Raw genomic sequence first — 16,188 nt, 5'->3', positions numbered from 1 at the left:
TTTCTTTCTTTCTTTCTTCCTTCCTTCCTTCCTTCCTTCCTTCCTTCCTTCCTTCCTTCCTTCCTTCCTTCCTTCCTTCCTTCCTTCCTTCCTTTCCCTCCCTCCTTCTCTCTCTTTCCTTCCTTCCTTCCTTTCTCTTTCTTTCTTTCTTTCTTTCTTTCTTTCTTTCTTTCTTTCTTTCTTTCTTTCTTTCTTTCTTTCTTTCTTTCTTTCTTTCTTTCTTTCTTTCTTTCTTTCTTTCTTTTCTTTCTTTCTTTCTTTCTTTCTTTCTTTCTTTCTTTCTTTCTTTCTTTCTTTCTTTCTTTCTTTCTTTCTTTCTTTTCTTTCTTTCTTTCCTTCCTTCCTTCCTTCCTTCCTTCCTTCCTTCCTTCCTTCCTTCCTTCCTTCCTTCCTTCCTTCCTTCCTTCCTTCCTTCCTTCCTTCCTTCCTTCCTTCCTTCCTTCCTTCCTTCCTTCCTTCCTTCCTTCCTTCCTTTCTTCTTTTTTTTTTTTGGTGAGATGAGTCTTCTTGGCAGTTTGAGGAAGCATATGGATTGACTCTATCAGAATAATGTGTTTAAGTAATTGAAGGAAATGCTAAATTTTAGAAGTTAGTGAAAATAAAGATGTATTTTTTCGTTATTTTTTTTTTCACATTCAAGTTCATATGACCCTAAGATCTATTCATGGGACTCCCTGCATAAAAACCTCTCATAAGTGGATCTTCAGGGTCTTAGGATACTCAAAGGATTTCTGCTTTGGGGAGCTAAAATTGCTCATTCTTTGCTAGACACCAGATCTATGTGAAGGGTATTCCTATATTTGGTGGCAGGAAGAGTCACTAAAAGACTATTGAAGGAGAATATCTAGAGTGACTTTCATCACAAAGGCCTTGGAGGAAGCTCAGCCACATCCCAATGAATATCTCTCTACTCATAGGGTCAATATCAGGTAATCATCTTTAATTTCACATCACAGCAGTAGAGTGAAGAGGGGAGGGAAAGGAAAAAAAAAAACCCAAACAAACCAAATAGGGGATATTTACATCTAAAATTCACATCACTTATTTGTTGGGTCCAGAACATGCTATCACAATATATACAGTAAATACCTTTGAGGACATAGGTACAAATTTTTTTTTTCTTTTAACTTTGCTTTCCTGTATTGTTAAGATAGGGTTTTTTTTGTAGGATTTTTTTTTAAAACATGACTACACAAAAGAAGTGGTTAGAGGTTTTCTCATTTTAAATAAGCACAGAATGCCAGAGATTAAAAACACATTTACAGGGCAGAGTACCTGTGAGACATCACAATCTATACATTTTTTGCTCAAATTCCTGTACAAATACATAGCATTCAAATGAAATATATACAAAGATGCCTGACAAAATGAAAATCAAAAGATCATATGATCTTTTCAAAGGAATCTCACCTCTGTTTTCCACACCTTCCCCTACCCCTCCAACTTGACTGGTTTGCTGACAGGAAGTAGTTTGGGGATGGGTCCTTTTTACCCAGTTAAATCCAGGAAATATAGGGAAAGGAAAACAATCAATCAGTTATCTGATTCTATTACATACAGCAAGACTAACTGGACCCATTATATACCCTCCATAAATACATGGAATAGGTAGAAGAACCAAGAGACTCATACCTTTGGTGACTGGCTTATCTTTCCATCAGACAGCTCTGTGAAGGAATTCAGAGCTCCTCTGAGACCAGTCAATTTTCTTCTATCCACGGATCACCCAACATCCAGCCCCAGAATCACCCAAGCCCTGGTGAACACTATCTCAGGAACCCCAGTCAGCCAATGAAACAAAGGCTGGGTCAGAACAACCTTTGTCTCCACCTCTAATTCCCTGAGAAGTAAGGTTGACCTCCTTTTTCAGTCATTAATACAATAAGAAACCTCCTTTTGTTTCTGCTCCTTATTCAGCCCTGCTAACTAATGCTACTACAAGAGTATTTTTTTTTTTTTTTTAGAAATTCCATAACTCGTGCAAACAACTGCACAGCAGCCCCTAGTGAAACAGATTTTTCTAAGTCCCTTTCCCTGTTCACGAGAGGGAAGTGGTCAGAGGGGAATGGCATTCTTACTGTGAATATGGGTGCTCATTTTGCAAAAAGATGAGTTAAGCAACAGTCTTTTCTGCTTTGAAAGGGGAAGGGATGAGGGTTTAAAAACTAGGCACCAAAAATGCTGGCAGATCACCCGGCCAGGGTCCAGTATAGTCACAAGGAAAAACAGGGTGGGAAATAGATTTGAACTCCAAAGACACAGAAAGCTTTGCCATGAGCAAACACACTTTGACTCACACTAATATTAACTTCAGCAAATGAAAGAAACATTAAAAAAAAGTGTTGTTCATAGACATTGTTATTTTTTAAAGTAACTTAGAAGCACCCTGATAAAATACTGTTATACCCGTCCACCCCATTTCCCCAAATATTAAACCAGGATGCTGGTTTTCCTGACCTGATTAAAGTTTCTTATATAAAGACACTGTCGTCCACTAGGGCTTCACAGAGCTCTGATGTCCTTTCTTAGGCTGGTGAAGCCATGGAGAACCGTTCTCGGGGCTCGCCCCCCACAACCTTGAACACTGTGTTGAAACGCCACCCTGAACCAGTGGCAGAAGGCAGCAGTGTTATGTGGCTTGGGCTCCTTAGTAATAGGATACCACCTCACCCTACTCCCTTTGCCCCCTCTGGTCCAGGGGACACCATTAATGAGAAGGTAATTTCATTTGCTTGGGGACAAGTTTCTGAAGAAGACAAAAACGTGTACTTCCTAATCCATCCCACCCAGTAGCCGACTGAGCCTGAGTTTCCTTAAGCCTGTTCCAGCAGCCCCGCTGGGCCACCAGTCTCTTTTACACAGAGGTAGTGTTGAAAATCCCTGACTCTGGAGAATGGACTACATTCTAATCGCTTCTGAAAGATGAAAGATTTCCCAGCTGCTGAGACCTAACGGCCCCTGGCTTACCCCAGTAGGACTTGCCAGTGGTGGAAGGACCTGGTGGATGGCAGCCCAGTCAGAAGGAACAGCCGTCTGTGCCCAGGAAAGAACCCACCCCTGGGCCACAAGCGGAGCTTGGCTCTCTCCTTGAGAAAGGTGGTACGGGAAATCTTTCTTACGTGGTGTATCACCCAGCCCTGCTCTCTGATAACTAGACCCTAAGCAACAGTGTTGACAACTGCCCAAGACTGAGCTGGAAGAAGCCTCCGGGAGTGGGGTTGGGACCTTGGGAGCTACCCAATCCTTGCTGGCCCTGCAGCCAAACTGGGGAGAGGCCCTGCCTCCCAGGGTGAGGAAGGTGGGGAGGAGCATTAAAAAGGAGCAAATGTTCAGAGCTCAAACTAAGGGAGAGAAAACTAGAGGAGGCGGCGGGGAGGTGAGTGGAACCACGGGGCCTTCGGCAGCCCCTGTGGAAGGCCAGCAGTATGGCTAAGATGTAGAAGTCAGATCAGCAGAGCTGGGCCAGCCTACGTCAGGCCCAGGAAGCCACATATGCAAACATTCCTGGAAGAGCTGATTTTTTTTTTTTTTCTCATAGTAGCCCCTTTTCTCCTGTCCACAGACCTCCTCTAAGTTTGCCATGTGCAGTCTACACGATCCCTGAATGTAACCACGAGCTTTGCATCTCTATAGCAAAGAAAAAGGTCCCTAGTGCAATGACTACTGTGCGTTTCCAATCCCAGAGGGGCCAGTTTGTGGAAGAGGATGCTTCTGCTCCCCTTCTGGTACTGAGATACTCCAATGTGGCTTCTGTTTGTGCAAGTCTCTACGGCTAAAGGTTACATCCACACACGTCTGTGTGGGCTGGCAACTGCAGAAGGAAGAAAGCATCCACTGCACAGAGGAAAAAAAGGAAAAGAAAGCTCCAATAAAAAATTGAAGAGTAGAAAATAAACTAAAAATAAAAGCAGCAACACTGCATGCTGGCACCATCTCTGTACACAGGCGAAATGTGAGTTCACTGCAGTAGAAGTATAGAATTGGTTTCTCTCTCCTCTGAGTCCCACACCTTTCTAGTTCCCCTCTGGGCGACTTGCTCCTTAGACCTGGAGTAGTTATACGAGTTCCTCTGCTCACAGTCTCCTCCTTGTCTACTGCTCGCTGATGCCGTGCTCCCAGGCAACCCTGGCTTGCTCTTCCTTGATGCTTCCTGGCGGCAGGGAGACTTTTCGATGCAGGGGCCTGTGTTTGTTGTCTTCCTCTTCCAGCATCATCATCCCCTCCTCGTGCTCCAGCGGGGGGTGTCGGGAATGATATGGTTTGGGGGGAAGAGCAGGCGGAGGGTCCATGGGGTCCTGAGGGATCACACCACTTGGGGCGGAGTGGCTTCGGCACGGCTGGGATTTGACCGACTCCAAGACGTCAGGTTCTGAGAGACTGTAGCGGACAGGGAGGTAAGGGGTCTCCAGGTCTTCGTCGGTGTTCCACGCCTGGCTGGGGACAGAGTCCATGGTGTCTGTGCGAGGTGGGACCTCTGAAGAATGCCCAAAGTTACTCTCACTCAAGGAGGACACGCCACTGCTGGCGCTGCCCGAGAGCGTCGAGTTGCTTCCATCCAGTCCAGACTGGGGACTTGTGGGTGATGCAGGGATGGGATGGAGAGGAGACTGTCAGGAATGAAACAAAAAAGGGTCAGTAAAGCCTTGTCAGGCAATTCTGTGGGTCGGCTCATCCGTTATGTGTAGGGTGACAAGTTTATTAATAACGTTTAAAGACATCATCATGGATAATAGCAAACATTTAGTGAGATCCTGCCATGTGCAGATGCCAAATTAAATCCCAGAACACTGAGACCATGCTGTCACTTTGAGAAAGCCTGGCATTTTTACAAGCTTGCAAACTGCCAGCAGTCTACCTCTTCCTAGTTACAGTACAGGGATCAACCAGTAAGATCCACTTCCTTTCTTGTTGCTCTGTCAGGAACTGTGGATTCCATCTGTACAATTGGTGTGCGCTTTGGTAATCTGGCCCTCCGAGCTGTCAGGCAGGGCACTCTGGGGAGAAGATCTGGGCTTCAGACTACTCTGAGCCTAGTGCTCTTTATGAGGCAGCACAGGGCAGAGAAGAAAGGCTCTTCTCCAGTCAGTCTCCAGCAAGGGGGAAGCAAGGTTTACTTGCTGATCACCCAGGGCAGTCCATGGTCATCCTGACTGCCCCGAGTCTGGCTCCCTTTTGGGATTACCCAGTGACCCCCAAGATGCTTCAGCATGACCCACGATTCCATCTGAGTGAGATTCGTAACATTTCTAGGCTAACCCCTCTAAGGCCTCAGTAGGGTTGGGGCACCCTGCTCAGAGCAGTCAGGCAGCCAGCTCTAGTCTTGTAGAACTAGTTGGGAGGTAGATAAACAGAGAACAGGGTCGACTTTGCTCTGCCCTTTTAACATAACGTCTCTTTCCATGCCTGCAAAGGAGGTCCTCCATCCTAGAACATTTTCCCTTTTCTGTTTCTGGGGGTCTCTAGTTCTCTTTAAGGCTGTGTGTTCCTAGATGCTTTTCCAGACCCCCAAGAGGAAGGGAGCTGGGTGTGCAATGGACGGAGGGCTGGGCCTGGAGTCACAAAAATGCTGAGTCCCAATCTGGCCTCGTGTGCTTACTAGTTTTGTGAATCTAGGCAAGGCATTTGACTTCTGCTTGCCTCAGGTTCCTTAATTGTGCAGCGGTGACAAGGACTGCACTTACCTGGAAGGGTAGTTGTGAGGGTCAAATGAAATAATATTTGTAAAGTACGCAGTACAGTGTCTGGCAAATAGTGGTTGCTATATAAATACTCCTTCCCACCTCTCCCTCCCCTCAGAACTACTTTGTATTCAATTAGTGTGTATTTTATTTCTGGACCTAAATACACAAGAGTTAGGAAGACCTGAATTCAAATTTGATCTCAGATACTTAACCAGCTGTGTTCCCTTAGTCACTGAAACTCTGCCTCATTTTCTCCTAATCCCTAAAATGGGGATAAAATGTGGGCAGGATTGCTGTGAGAATAAAATGGGCTAATATCTAACTACTTAGCACAGAACCTGGCATGTACAAGGGGCTATATTAATGCTTTTTCTGTCCCTCCTCCTCTCCCTTTACACAGGGCACATATTGCTTTTCCTCTAGTAGAATGTACTCTTTTGAACAGGAGCAGTTTTCTTTTTGGTTTTAATCAGCGTAGTGCCTAGTACATATGTAGCAGGTGCTTAATGCCTTCATTTTTCAGAAAATAAGTGACTGGGAATGAGAAGCTGAGCTAGGAGCTGACCACAGCTTTTCTGATTGTGAGCACTGAGTTATCTCCACTCTCCCAAGTTCCACAGGCTGAGATGCCCCCATGTTACCTTGCGCAGCGTCCGGGCAGGAAGGGCTGGCGGAGCGTCGCCGAGGGGGTGATGGAAAGCGTCAAAGTGGAGAGCGTAGTGTCCTGAAATAAAAGAGAAATTCATTCTCAATCAGGGGATGTCCCTTCTGTATGCCACAGAATATTATAATCTAGACCTATCCTGATCAGTAGGAGAGATTGGATGAAGCTTGGGGGGCTTTTCCTCCTGTTCTTTTCTGTTTTTTAGGAAGTTTATGGCTGAGAAAGGCCCCTCTTCACTTCCCAGTCCTGAGATGGAAGTGCCCCGGCTCACGAAGGCTATGTCTGGAGGTTGATCTGTTGTCTCAGAGCTGACATGAAGACCTGGGCAGCAGCAGCGGGGACTTTCTGCCCCTTCACTGCTGAGAAATCTGGGCCAGATCACAGGCTGACAGACACCAGGCCTTGGGGAACTCAACCAGAATTTCTGTTGCCTTCAGCTCCAAAGTTGCTTGTGGTTGAGGCATCTGCCTAGTTTGTTGCCCTGGCAAATCTACCTCCGCTGTTCTTACCCCAGAGCACTGGAGTTCTTACCACAGCAGCTGCACTTCTGTCTAATGGTCTGCAGGGGAATACGGCCCATCTTCTCTGCTTCCCTCCATCTCTTTTCCTGCAGGGAAGCTGCTTGCCTGGGCAGCTCTCATCCTTGTGGTTTACTGAGGCCCGAGAGCAGGGACTATTTGGGGGACCTTCTGTCAGTTTTCTTACCATGGGGAAGGCTTCGAGGAGGCACTGGTGGGGCCAAGATGCTCCCCACATGGGCAGACAGCAATGGCAGGGCCTCTCGGGTTCCACTGTCCAGACTCCAGCTACTGGGGGCTGTTGACACAGCTGAAGGATGGAAACAGATGGAATTGGGGTGAGCTTACATTAAGAGATGCACTCACAGACGGATGGGCTCTTCTCCAGCTGGGAGTTGGCCCCCGGATTTCTGAGGTCGCATTGGGCAGCCTACTGAGATTGAAGACAGTGGCCGGAGAGAAGAAATTTGGCTCAAAGGATGGGATGGCATCCAGGGACTGTTAGGGGTTATGAGGACCAGCAACATCCTCAAGTGTGGCGACATTTGATAGATTTTTAAATGAAGGGCAATTGAGAGAAAGTATGGTGACGAACAAGCGGTAGCAATCTAACCCAAGTGGATATTTCCTTCTATTCTGTGCAGAAGAAGAATACAGGTTTTGTGAGAAGACAGATGCTTCCCACCATTCTGTCCTCCCAAGAGCAACAGATCTTCTAAATCAAGGCTTACATGAAAATAAAACTTAGGAATCCTGGCACAGAAGGAGCTGCTTGCTGTTTTTCTAAAACCTCTCACCTGTAGCACTGAATAGGCATAAGAAACCTTTATTTCTGTTGGGTAAGGGCTGGCCAAGAAGATGTGCTACAGCTGCATATGCCCTTTAAAATCCCAAAGTGAGCTTCAGAACTGCACTAATTCCTCATCCTGTGGACTTGGTTTCCCTAGAAAGGCTTTGAGTTCATCAGATACTTTGACAGAAAGAGTCTACAGCTTGGTAGTAGCAGCCTGACAACACAGAAAGAGCCTGCTTTGGATGTCTCTTTGTTCACAGCTTGAGCTAATATTGTCAAATTCTACTGGTCTGTCTAGCCTGGGACAAACTGCTGATAATGATGCTAAAATGTACAATTCCAGTCGAACAAAGTTACTGAACAACAAAAATACTAATACAGGGTCCAGAGAAAGGTCTTTAAGGAGTTTCCCACATGGAATATACAGTAGTGGCTTTGAATTTTGGATAGATGTCTATATTGTGTCTGGGATAATGTAATCTTATGAAGACTTACCTCCACCAGAGGCTCTAGAGTCTTCAATTAGCTAACAATGCCACGTTATGGAATCTACGACCAGCCCAAGGATGGATAAAGGTGCCATTGGGGGCAATGTGGCTTTTAGATTTATTAAAGATACTGGCTCCCTCTGGTATTCTCCTCTAGACCTAACAAGCAGCTAAGGAACCTGGAGCCTGAGAAGTCTGCTTTGTGGGGAACAGGGTGGCAAGTACTATTCCCTCAACCAAGTAGGGAATAGATACTACTGATTCCACCCATGGTGGTCTCGTCGTTGGGGTAGACTTCTCCAAGGATGCCAGAAAAAGACAGACCCACAAAGAAGTGCAACATACTTCTTCGGATCATGGAAATAATTAGCAGCCAAAAGGATCATGGAAACTATTAATATATAGACAAAGAATCTCAAATGAGCCTAAGGGGTTTGCCACTTTGACTCCCTACAGAATAATGAGTTCTCTAGTTTGATTGATGGTGTAGGCAGTGGTCCTCAAACTTTTAAAATAGGGGCCAGTTCACTGTCCCTCAGACTGTGGGAGGGCCGGACTATAGCAAAAACAAAATCTCACACTCTTGGCTCCGCCCCTCAGTCCACTTGCCATAACCCTGTGGGCTGCATAAACGTCCTCAGCTGCCTTATCTGGCCCATGGCTCGTAGTTTGAGGACCCCTGGTGTAGCGTGTCAGGTGAAATGGGAAGTAGCTTCCTATAGGGACCATCATAACACTGAAGTTCCTGGCTGAGAACTAATTAGAAACTGGCTTAGGAAGCTACCATGGGTTAGGCATAAAATTTTTTTTAGGAGAGAACAATGAGAAATCCCAATCCTTCCCTTTTTCCTCATCTACATTTAGTTTATCCTCAGCATTTGCTAAGTTATGTAGCATGCCATCATAGAGCTATCAAAGCAAAGAAGGAAAGATCAAGGTGGGAAGGTCTCAGTCCTACAGCAGGTAATTGGGAGCATTAGAAAGCAGGGTTAATTAGGTTTTTTAGTCAGCTGCTTGTAAAATAGCTTGAAAAACTATTCTAAGGTTTTTGATTAACTACAGGTAAAATTTAAGTCTTGTTTGAACATTGATTTTGTGGCTCAGGATCTCAGAAGCACAGGCCCTACTTTACATGACCAGAAAAGAACTGCATAAGAATAATAACAAGTACTTGGAAGAAAGAAGCTTGTAATCAGAATCTGGCTAATTTTGAGAACAAGATAGTGGAAGGGAATCACTAGAGTCATTTCATATGGAACTTTTCTGGTTGCCTTTTTCTGCTTGAAGCCTTTTAAGCAGTGTGATGGATCTTTGGTACTTGGTGCATAAGATCTAGAACCGAGATGATAAAGGGATTCTATGATGGAATTGTTGAGAGATGTAGAGCTAGAACAACTCTGGCATTTCTATTCAGATGGGAGTTGAGTTATAAAAAGGAACACATTTGTTGAAGTTCCTTTGCCTTTAGCCTAGCTTGAACCATGAGGAAGAGAAGGAGAAGCTTCTGGGGAAAGACAGTGATGAGGAAAAACCTAAAGCTAGCAGGAGTAGGTGTAAGTATTGGCAGCTGGGCTCCCTGTGAGGAGTGCCCAAGAGAAGCAGAAATCTTCGGAAAGGGGATGGTGGTGATAGTGAAGAGAAAAGCATGACCCAGGGCTTGGAAATACAAGACCACTTGACCCTAAAATGGTAAACGAGTAGTAGAGAGGCCCAGGGACAGGCACGGTGGGTAGCAGCACACATAGACAGCTGGGATATGCCCTATTCTCACCAAGAGGCTATAGGAGAGGGAGCCAGGAACCTTGGGAGATGTGTGTATATGTGTGAGGATGATTTCTTACTGACTGTAATAAAGTTGCAGTAAGCTCTTGGTAGCCTCAGCTACTCATAGGAGTACTGAGCTAAAAACAATCCAAATCCAGATGTTCCCCGGGAAAACTCTGGATGGGGCATGAGTCAGTGAGTGTGATTATTGAGAAGTCTCCAAGGTATGAACTCAGGTGCAGAGTATAACTGTGAATCCAGGGCTGCTTTGAGCCATGGGTACATTAGAAAGGGAGTGTTGAAAGGTATGTGAAAGCCTTGACCTGGGCAATAGTTACTGTGGCTTACAGCCATACACTGGTTAGAACACCGATGACTTCAAGGTGATAAGAGTGAAAAAAAAGTTACATCTGAAATTTTCTTTTTGACTGATTATCTAATTTTTTCACCTCAATTATAAATTTCTTTACATGGAATCACTTGCCATCAGCTCAGTCTCAGTAACTCAGTAACTTCCTTTTCTTCCAGGGTTATGCTAATTAGGCTTGGCAGATGAGCCACCCTTTTCTTGCACACTGCCTGAAATCCTGGTTCTTCTTGCTTGTTGGAGCAGCATACCTTGCATATGTAAATTTATCTTCTTCTAAAAGCAAGCAAATCCAGGTATTAGGTCATGGAAAGTTTTGAGCTTATTAGCTTTTCCCCTCTGTGAGGCAGCTGTTTGACCCATTTTGGTTAGATAAGGGGAAAATGAATTTCCCTTATACAGGTGTTCCAAGTTGGTGAAAGATGCCTCAGTCCAAGATAGTCTTCTTGGGTACCTTCATGCTGGACTTTTGACAATCAGGAAGGAAGGTGACTTTTTAGGGTGACCATCCCAGAGTTTTGAAGCTTTCTCTTCCTTCAAAGAGATGTCCTTTCGAGCTCCAGAATCCAGTAACTATAGATGCACTGATGGTCATGGATAGAGGCATTCATGAATTGGTTTTTCTTTTACAGCCACACGAATATCTCTCCTTTAATTTTATTCAAAGAAACAACAATAATGATGAGGAAAACAGACAACACTTGTGGAGGTGTGGAAATGAAAATGCGAGGACAGTTTTGGAGGGACAAGTGCTGATGGCCCTGGGAAAGGGGATTCCGGGGAAGTCCTGACATTGATAGAGAGGAAAAGGAGATGTTAGGGCTTCACATGCTGAGGAAAATATCTGAAGGGCTATGTTGGGAAAATGAGCCATTCAAGTATCCTCTACCCAAAGATAGGACACCCTTCGTACAGGGCCACCCATTCTGACTTTGTTGGCTCCTGGGCCAATCTTGGTGGTGGTGGTGGTAGTGGGGGAAATCCTTTGAGGGGTAACCTTGAAGCTCCTAGATGAATTTAGGGCTGCCTGGAGGGAAACGGCCTGTTCATCTTTCAGAAGTGACCTGAATACAGATGGCTGTTGTCTCTGCCATTCAAATTCAAGCCCCTTACAAGCAAGAGAAAGTTGAAAAGCATGTGAATGCTTCCTTCCTTGATAGGGCCTCTTCTAGGTCACATTTGTAGTTCTGGGGCTAAACCTGAATCCTAGTATGCCCTAATGGGACTTGTAGGGTGTGAAATGGTTCTGTAGGATCAGTCACTACTGTGTTCCATATGTTGAGCCTGTGCAGGCAATTCACAGATCCCCCCTATTCTCTGCTCCAAGTACCTCTGCCTCTCAAGACTACCTGCAAGGTAGGTTTTAGGGAGAGCTGTTGGTCTTGCAAAGGAAAGTTCTTCTGTACACTTTGGGAAGGAGGGGAAGATTATGTGCTGGATTACTATGATTTGGGGGGATGGGGATAATCTTTGATTGGATTGGTGATAATAGACTCAGAGACTACATAATAATAAGATGAAGCACAAAAGCCCATCATTCAAATAGGAGCCTTCTCTTCTGCAGTGTGCAACAGGGGCTGCAGAGTCTGGGAAGGGACATGGTTTAACAAGTTCTCACAGGGACAGGTACTTAACTGGAGAGGCAGAAAAGTGAAGTCCCCCTTTTCATCGGGCATCAGCCTGGGGAACTGGAAGTGGACAGAGGAGTTTAGAAAGTTTAAGAACTAGGAAGTTCTCTTTTATAGATAGGCCTTGCTCTGCAGCTTCTGATTCCATCTATTTGGTATTCCTTTCAGAAGGTATTCTGAGCTGGGTATGTGGAGGTGGGCATAACGGGAAAAGGGAGGCAGGTGCTAAAAATAAGTACTAAGAGAGAGTGCCAGTTGAGAGATCAAGCCTAGGGACCAGGAAGATTCACAAGTCTCAAAATGGAGTTCAGGAATAATGTTCACACAGTGGTTTTTTTTTTTTTTTTAATAATGAAAGCTAGACTCTAGAAATGGGGAGCAAGAAATGGTAGGAGTCTCCCTGAGAGCTAGATGCTCACAATGTGGCAGCGAGAGTCTCTGATGGTTTAAGCTGGAGACATGGGAAGGACTCAGACAAACTTCAACAAGAGCAGTGACACCGGCACATGGTTACATATGATGGTGAGGTCTGCACACATTCAGACACATCCACAGCCCACCCAGAGCTGCTCTAACTGTCCAATGAGTAGCCCTTGGTCTGTCAGTATTCTAGCTGATGGAGTTCAACCATTCTGGGATGGGAACACACTTAGGAAAAAAGAGAACGTGGAGGAGAAAGAATACCTTTTTCAGCAACAGATAGATTGGGGTCACTGCAAGGCTTACAGGGTCCAATCATTTGCTGGAACAAAGCCCGCTGGAAATTGGGAGGCTAAGAGAGGAGGAAAAAGCACAGAGAGGTGAATACCAACAGCCATGAGTTGGTGCAGTGCTGTGGGCTCCAGAATCCGGCAGGCTAACATCAAAGTTTTCACACAAACTCTCAAAGCACCCCAGAAATACCCTTCCACTACAGTCAACTCTTAATTTTTGAAAAATGAGTGAATGACTTTTGGCCACCTATCCTCCACTGTCTAGTAGTTCCCAGGCTACCTGGGAAAGGAGTGGCCCTAAAGACTGAGTATATCCATCACATGCATTGACTACTGAACTTTAAGTGCCTGCTATGGGCACAGAGAACTGAGTTTTCTCTGTTCTTTATCAAAATAAAATCTAAACCTACCTTAGTTCCATCTGTCAGCTGTTAGGATGGGAACTGGGAAGGAAACTTGCTTACACAGTCTTACTCTGACTATCAGACTATAAACAGTAATGGGCCTGCCAGAGGAAAGGGAAAGGGAGTTCTACTTGCAAACTGGATCTCTTTCACCAGGCAGCCCAGGGGTTGTGCCAAAGGTCTCCAGGAGCATGAAGATTTACAAGGGGGGCAGAATAGGGATTGATCTACAATATCTCCTTGTTCAGGTTCTCCAGACAGGACAGCTTAGAGATTTGCAGTTGACAAAGTGACAACCAGGGAGGGAGGAACAGTAGGGAACCAGAGGGCGAGGAGGATGGCACTTTGCTTCAGGGACAGTGACATATCTGTATGGAGGGTCTCCGAGGCCTTCTCAAGCCACAGGGAGCACACCCAGAGTAATCAGTTTGATTGTTTGGCAACAAAGAGAGTCCAAGAGGCCAGCTACACAGATGGATAAATGCATTCGCAAAGGCAAGGACATCTTGGGCAACTAGAACTGCCTGGAACTTTGGTGATCTCATAGATAAGTAAAAGCTGGCATTTATCTGTTGCTGTAGGTTTGCAAATGCTTTACACATATTATTTCACTTAATCCTTACAACAACCCTGGGAGGTAGGGGCTATTATCATCCTCATTTTACAGATGAGGAAATTGAGGTAAATAGAGGCTAAGGGAATTGCCCGGACTCACAGAGTAAGTGTTAAGGCAGGATATGGCTTCCCAACTTCCTGGCCAGTGCTCTATATACCATGCTACCTTCCTGCTTTAATAGTTAAATTCTGAGAACTTTTCCTCAAATATATCTTGCAGGGACATTGCAAATATTAACCAGTTCTACAAAGACCAGAAAAAGAGAATGGCACAGGTGGGCTGCTGTTTAGGAGTTCATTAACAGGAAAGAGTAAAGGCGATGGCACCCTTGGCATCTGTCTGGGACCCCTGCCTGACTCCCCCTACACAGAGCCATGCGCATGCCCCCAAAGTGCAGGAGGAAAGGCGAGTCCCTCCACTACCTGTCCATGCTCCATGACTGCCGCAGGATACATGGCGCTGCTTGGGCGGTCCCTGTGAGCGGGCAGCAGCATCATCAGCTCCCGAGAGTGTCGGTACTTATCTGGCAGAGAGGGAGAGCCTGTAACCAAGCGAGAACAATCACGCACAGATGACAAACCACACACGAGAGGGTCCCAAGGAAGCCAAGCATCCCAGGGGCCTTGACAACTCTCCTGGGTCTCAAGGGAGGATGCTCTTCTTGGGAAAAACCATGGAGGAGTGAAATGAGTCATGGTACCAGGTGGTAATGGGGAGCCCAGCTGGCCACCACTGCGACAGATAACACAATTTAGGTCTGGAATGAGGTCTCAACACTGGCCAGGTGATCGAGTTTTCCATCACCAGAAAGAGAAACACTCAAGTTGGCCTGGTGGCAGTCTCAGTGGGAAACCTGGGGTTCTGGGTCTGCTGATGGATTGTGTCAGGGGCACACAGGAGGGAGACAGAGTGGGTCTACAGAGACAGTATATGACGAGAAAATCATACAAAGAGATGGAAAGACACTTAGACCACACATTCACATGTTCTTTTAACCTTTAAAACAATGCTTCCCACATACTTACCCGGTTCAAAGAACCCTGACCTTGGGTTCCATTAATACCCCGACCCCTCTGGATTCTGACCCCAACCAAGCGGACCTGAGTTGCTACCTGCTTCAACTCCTTGGGTGTTCTGGGATCCCCGGGCCAAGATGTGGGGAGGTTTGTTCTAGGATCACACCCATTAGCAGTATCTAGTGCTGGGCCTGGCATGTTTATAAATTTGATTTATTGCTTCAGCGCTTCCAAGTCAATGAAATCATGATACCAATCTGAGAGCTCTGGGCTTTGAAAATGTGCTTTACAGTTTACTTGGCTCCCGATCGTGAACTCTGAAGAAAAGACTTTTTTCTGCTCCTCTTGCTAAGCTCCCTAGCCACAGCAACAATTCCCTGGAGCCACCGGCCGTCAATGTTAAGTAATAGCTCTGAGGGAGGCCTGGGAATGCTGAGCTCAGTAAGGCACAATTCTCACTGATTCATGTTTCTTGAGCAAACACAGGTATGCTACCTGAGAATCACTCTCAGGAGAGCGTAAAAAATAAATGCTGTTACAAATAACTGATTAGCTTTTCCTGAAATCAGCCTGCTATGAATGGCCTCTCCAATGCTTTGAATGAAGAATACAACTGGAGGTGCACACAGCGCAATTATCATGGTGCCTGATACCTGGGGTTCTCAGAAACCACCCGTGTTAGTTCGGACTGAATGGACCAGCTTCCCCAGAGATAAGATTTGGCTGAATGAAGCCATTCCACCTGTGCTTGGCTGTTTGCCCTGAGTAAATCCGAGTGCCAGCCCTACCCTAGGAAGATGGATGGGGAGCTGCTTCTTTCCCTTGGCACCCTAAGGCCAATACAGAACAGCTTGTGTTCTTTCTCTAGCTGATAGCTGAAATCTGGGGTTGCTGTGGGCAAAGTATTTCCTGTGGGGGCACTATGCCTCTGAAACTCACTGTTCAAGCTTTCCTTTTGTTGAGAATACAATTTGTTAACTGAATTTGGCTTATGATTGATCCTTCCTAATCAATTTCTTCCAATAATCCTTAAGAAATTTCTCATTTTTTTATGTGTGAAAGTTCAGTCTTTTGAGAGAGTAGCTTTTTTTATTTTTTTTAACAGTAGAACAGGAGATATTAATGACAAAATTATTTATGCAAATCAGTGTGTTTGAACTTCAATACCTGTTTTAGGTTTTTGGCTTTTTTCCCCCTTATTCACATTTTCTGAGAAGGTGATGTTTACAAACGGATTTTTAGGAATTTGGATTAATTGATACTATTTCATTTTAATCTATTCCATTATTTCCATTTAGAACTTATTTCCTGAGAACAGAGAAATCTTGGAGAAATTAGAAAGCCCATAGAATTCCTATAGTGTCTTCTTGACCAGAAACTTAGGGCTTCCAAAGTATTATTTCCTGGATATCTGTGCTCTCTGCCCATCTCAAAGGCAGACAAACTGGGCACAGAAGGAAAAGCAAATTTGGGGTCAAATCTTGAAAGGAAACTAAGATGGTTAACTGTGAATGTTACTACAGTTAAGGAATTTCG

General features: G+C 45.2%; 1 protein-coding gene across 6 annotated transcripts in view; it reads right to left on the bottom strand.

Moving 5' to 3' along the window:
- Positions 1–745: 745 nt before the first annotated feature.
- Positions 746–16,188, bottom strand: part of DOCK3 (dedicator of cytokinesis 3) — a 499,318-nt gene continuing 483,875 nt past the window's right edge. For 4 of the 6 annotated variants that reach the window (XM_074283356.1, XM_074283358.1, XM_074283359.1 and 1 more), the window contains 5 exons: positions 14,059–14,177; positions 12,588–12,675; positions 7,051–7,173; positions 6,323–6,405; positions 746–4,607 (listed from right to left, as the gene is read on the bottom strand). In XM_074283356.1, coding sequence (XP_074139457.1) covers positions 4,092–4,607; positions 6,323–6,405; positions 7,051–7,173; positions 12,588–12,675; positions 14,059–14,177 — 929 coding nt within the window. In that variant the 3' untranslated portion in view covers positions 746–4,091. The remainder of the gene's footprint in view (positions 4,608–6,322; positions 6,406–7,050; positions 7,174–12,587; positions 12,676–14,058; positions 14,178–16,188) is intronic. The other 2 variants (XM_074283357.1, XM_074283360.1) reach the window with 2 other exon arrangements.

The sequence above is a fragment of the Sminthopsis crassicaudata genome, chromosome 1 (genome assembly GCF_048593235.1).
Source record: "Sminthopsis crassicaudata isolate SCR6 chromosome 1, ASM4859323v1, whole genome shotgun sequence".
Classification (NCBI taxonomy): domain Eukaryota; kingdom Metazoa; phylum Chordata; class Mammalia; order Dasyuromorphia; family Dasyuridae; genus Sminthopsis; species Sminthopsis crassicaudata.
This window is presented reverse-complemented; position numbering and strand designations above follow the sequence as displayed.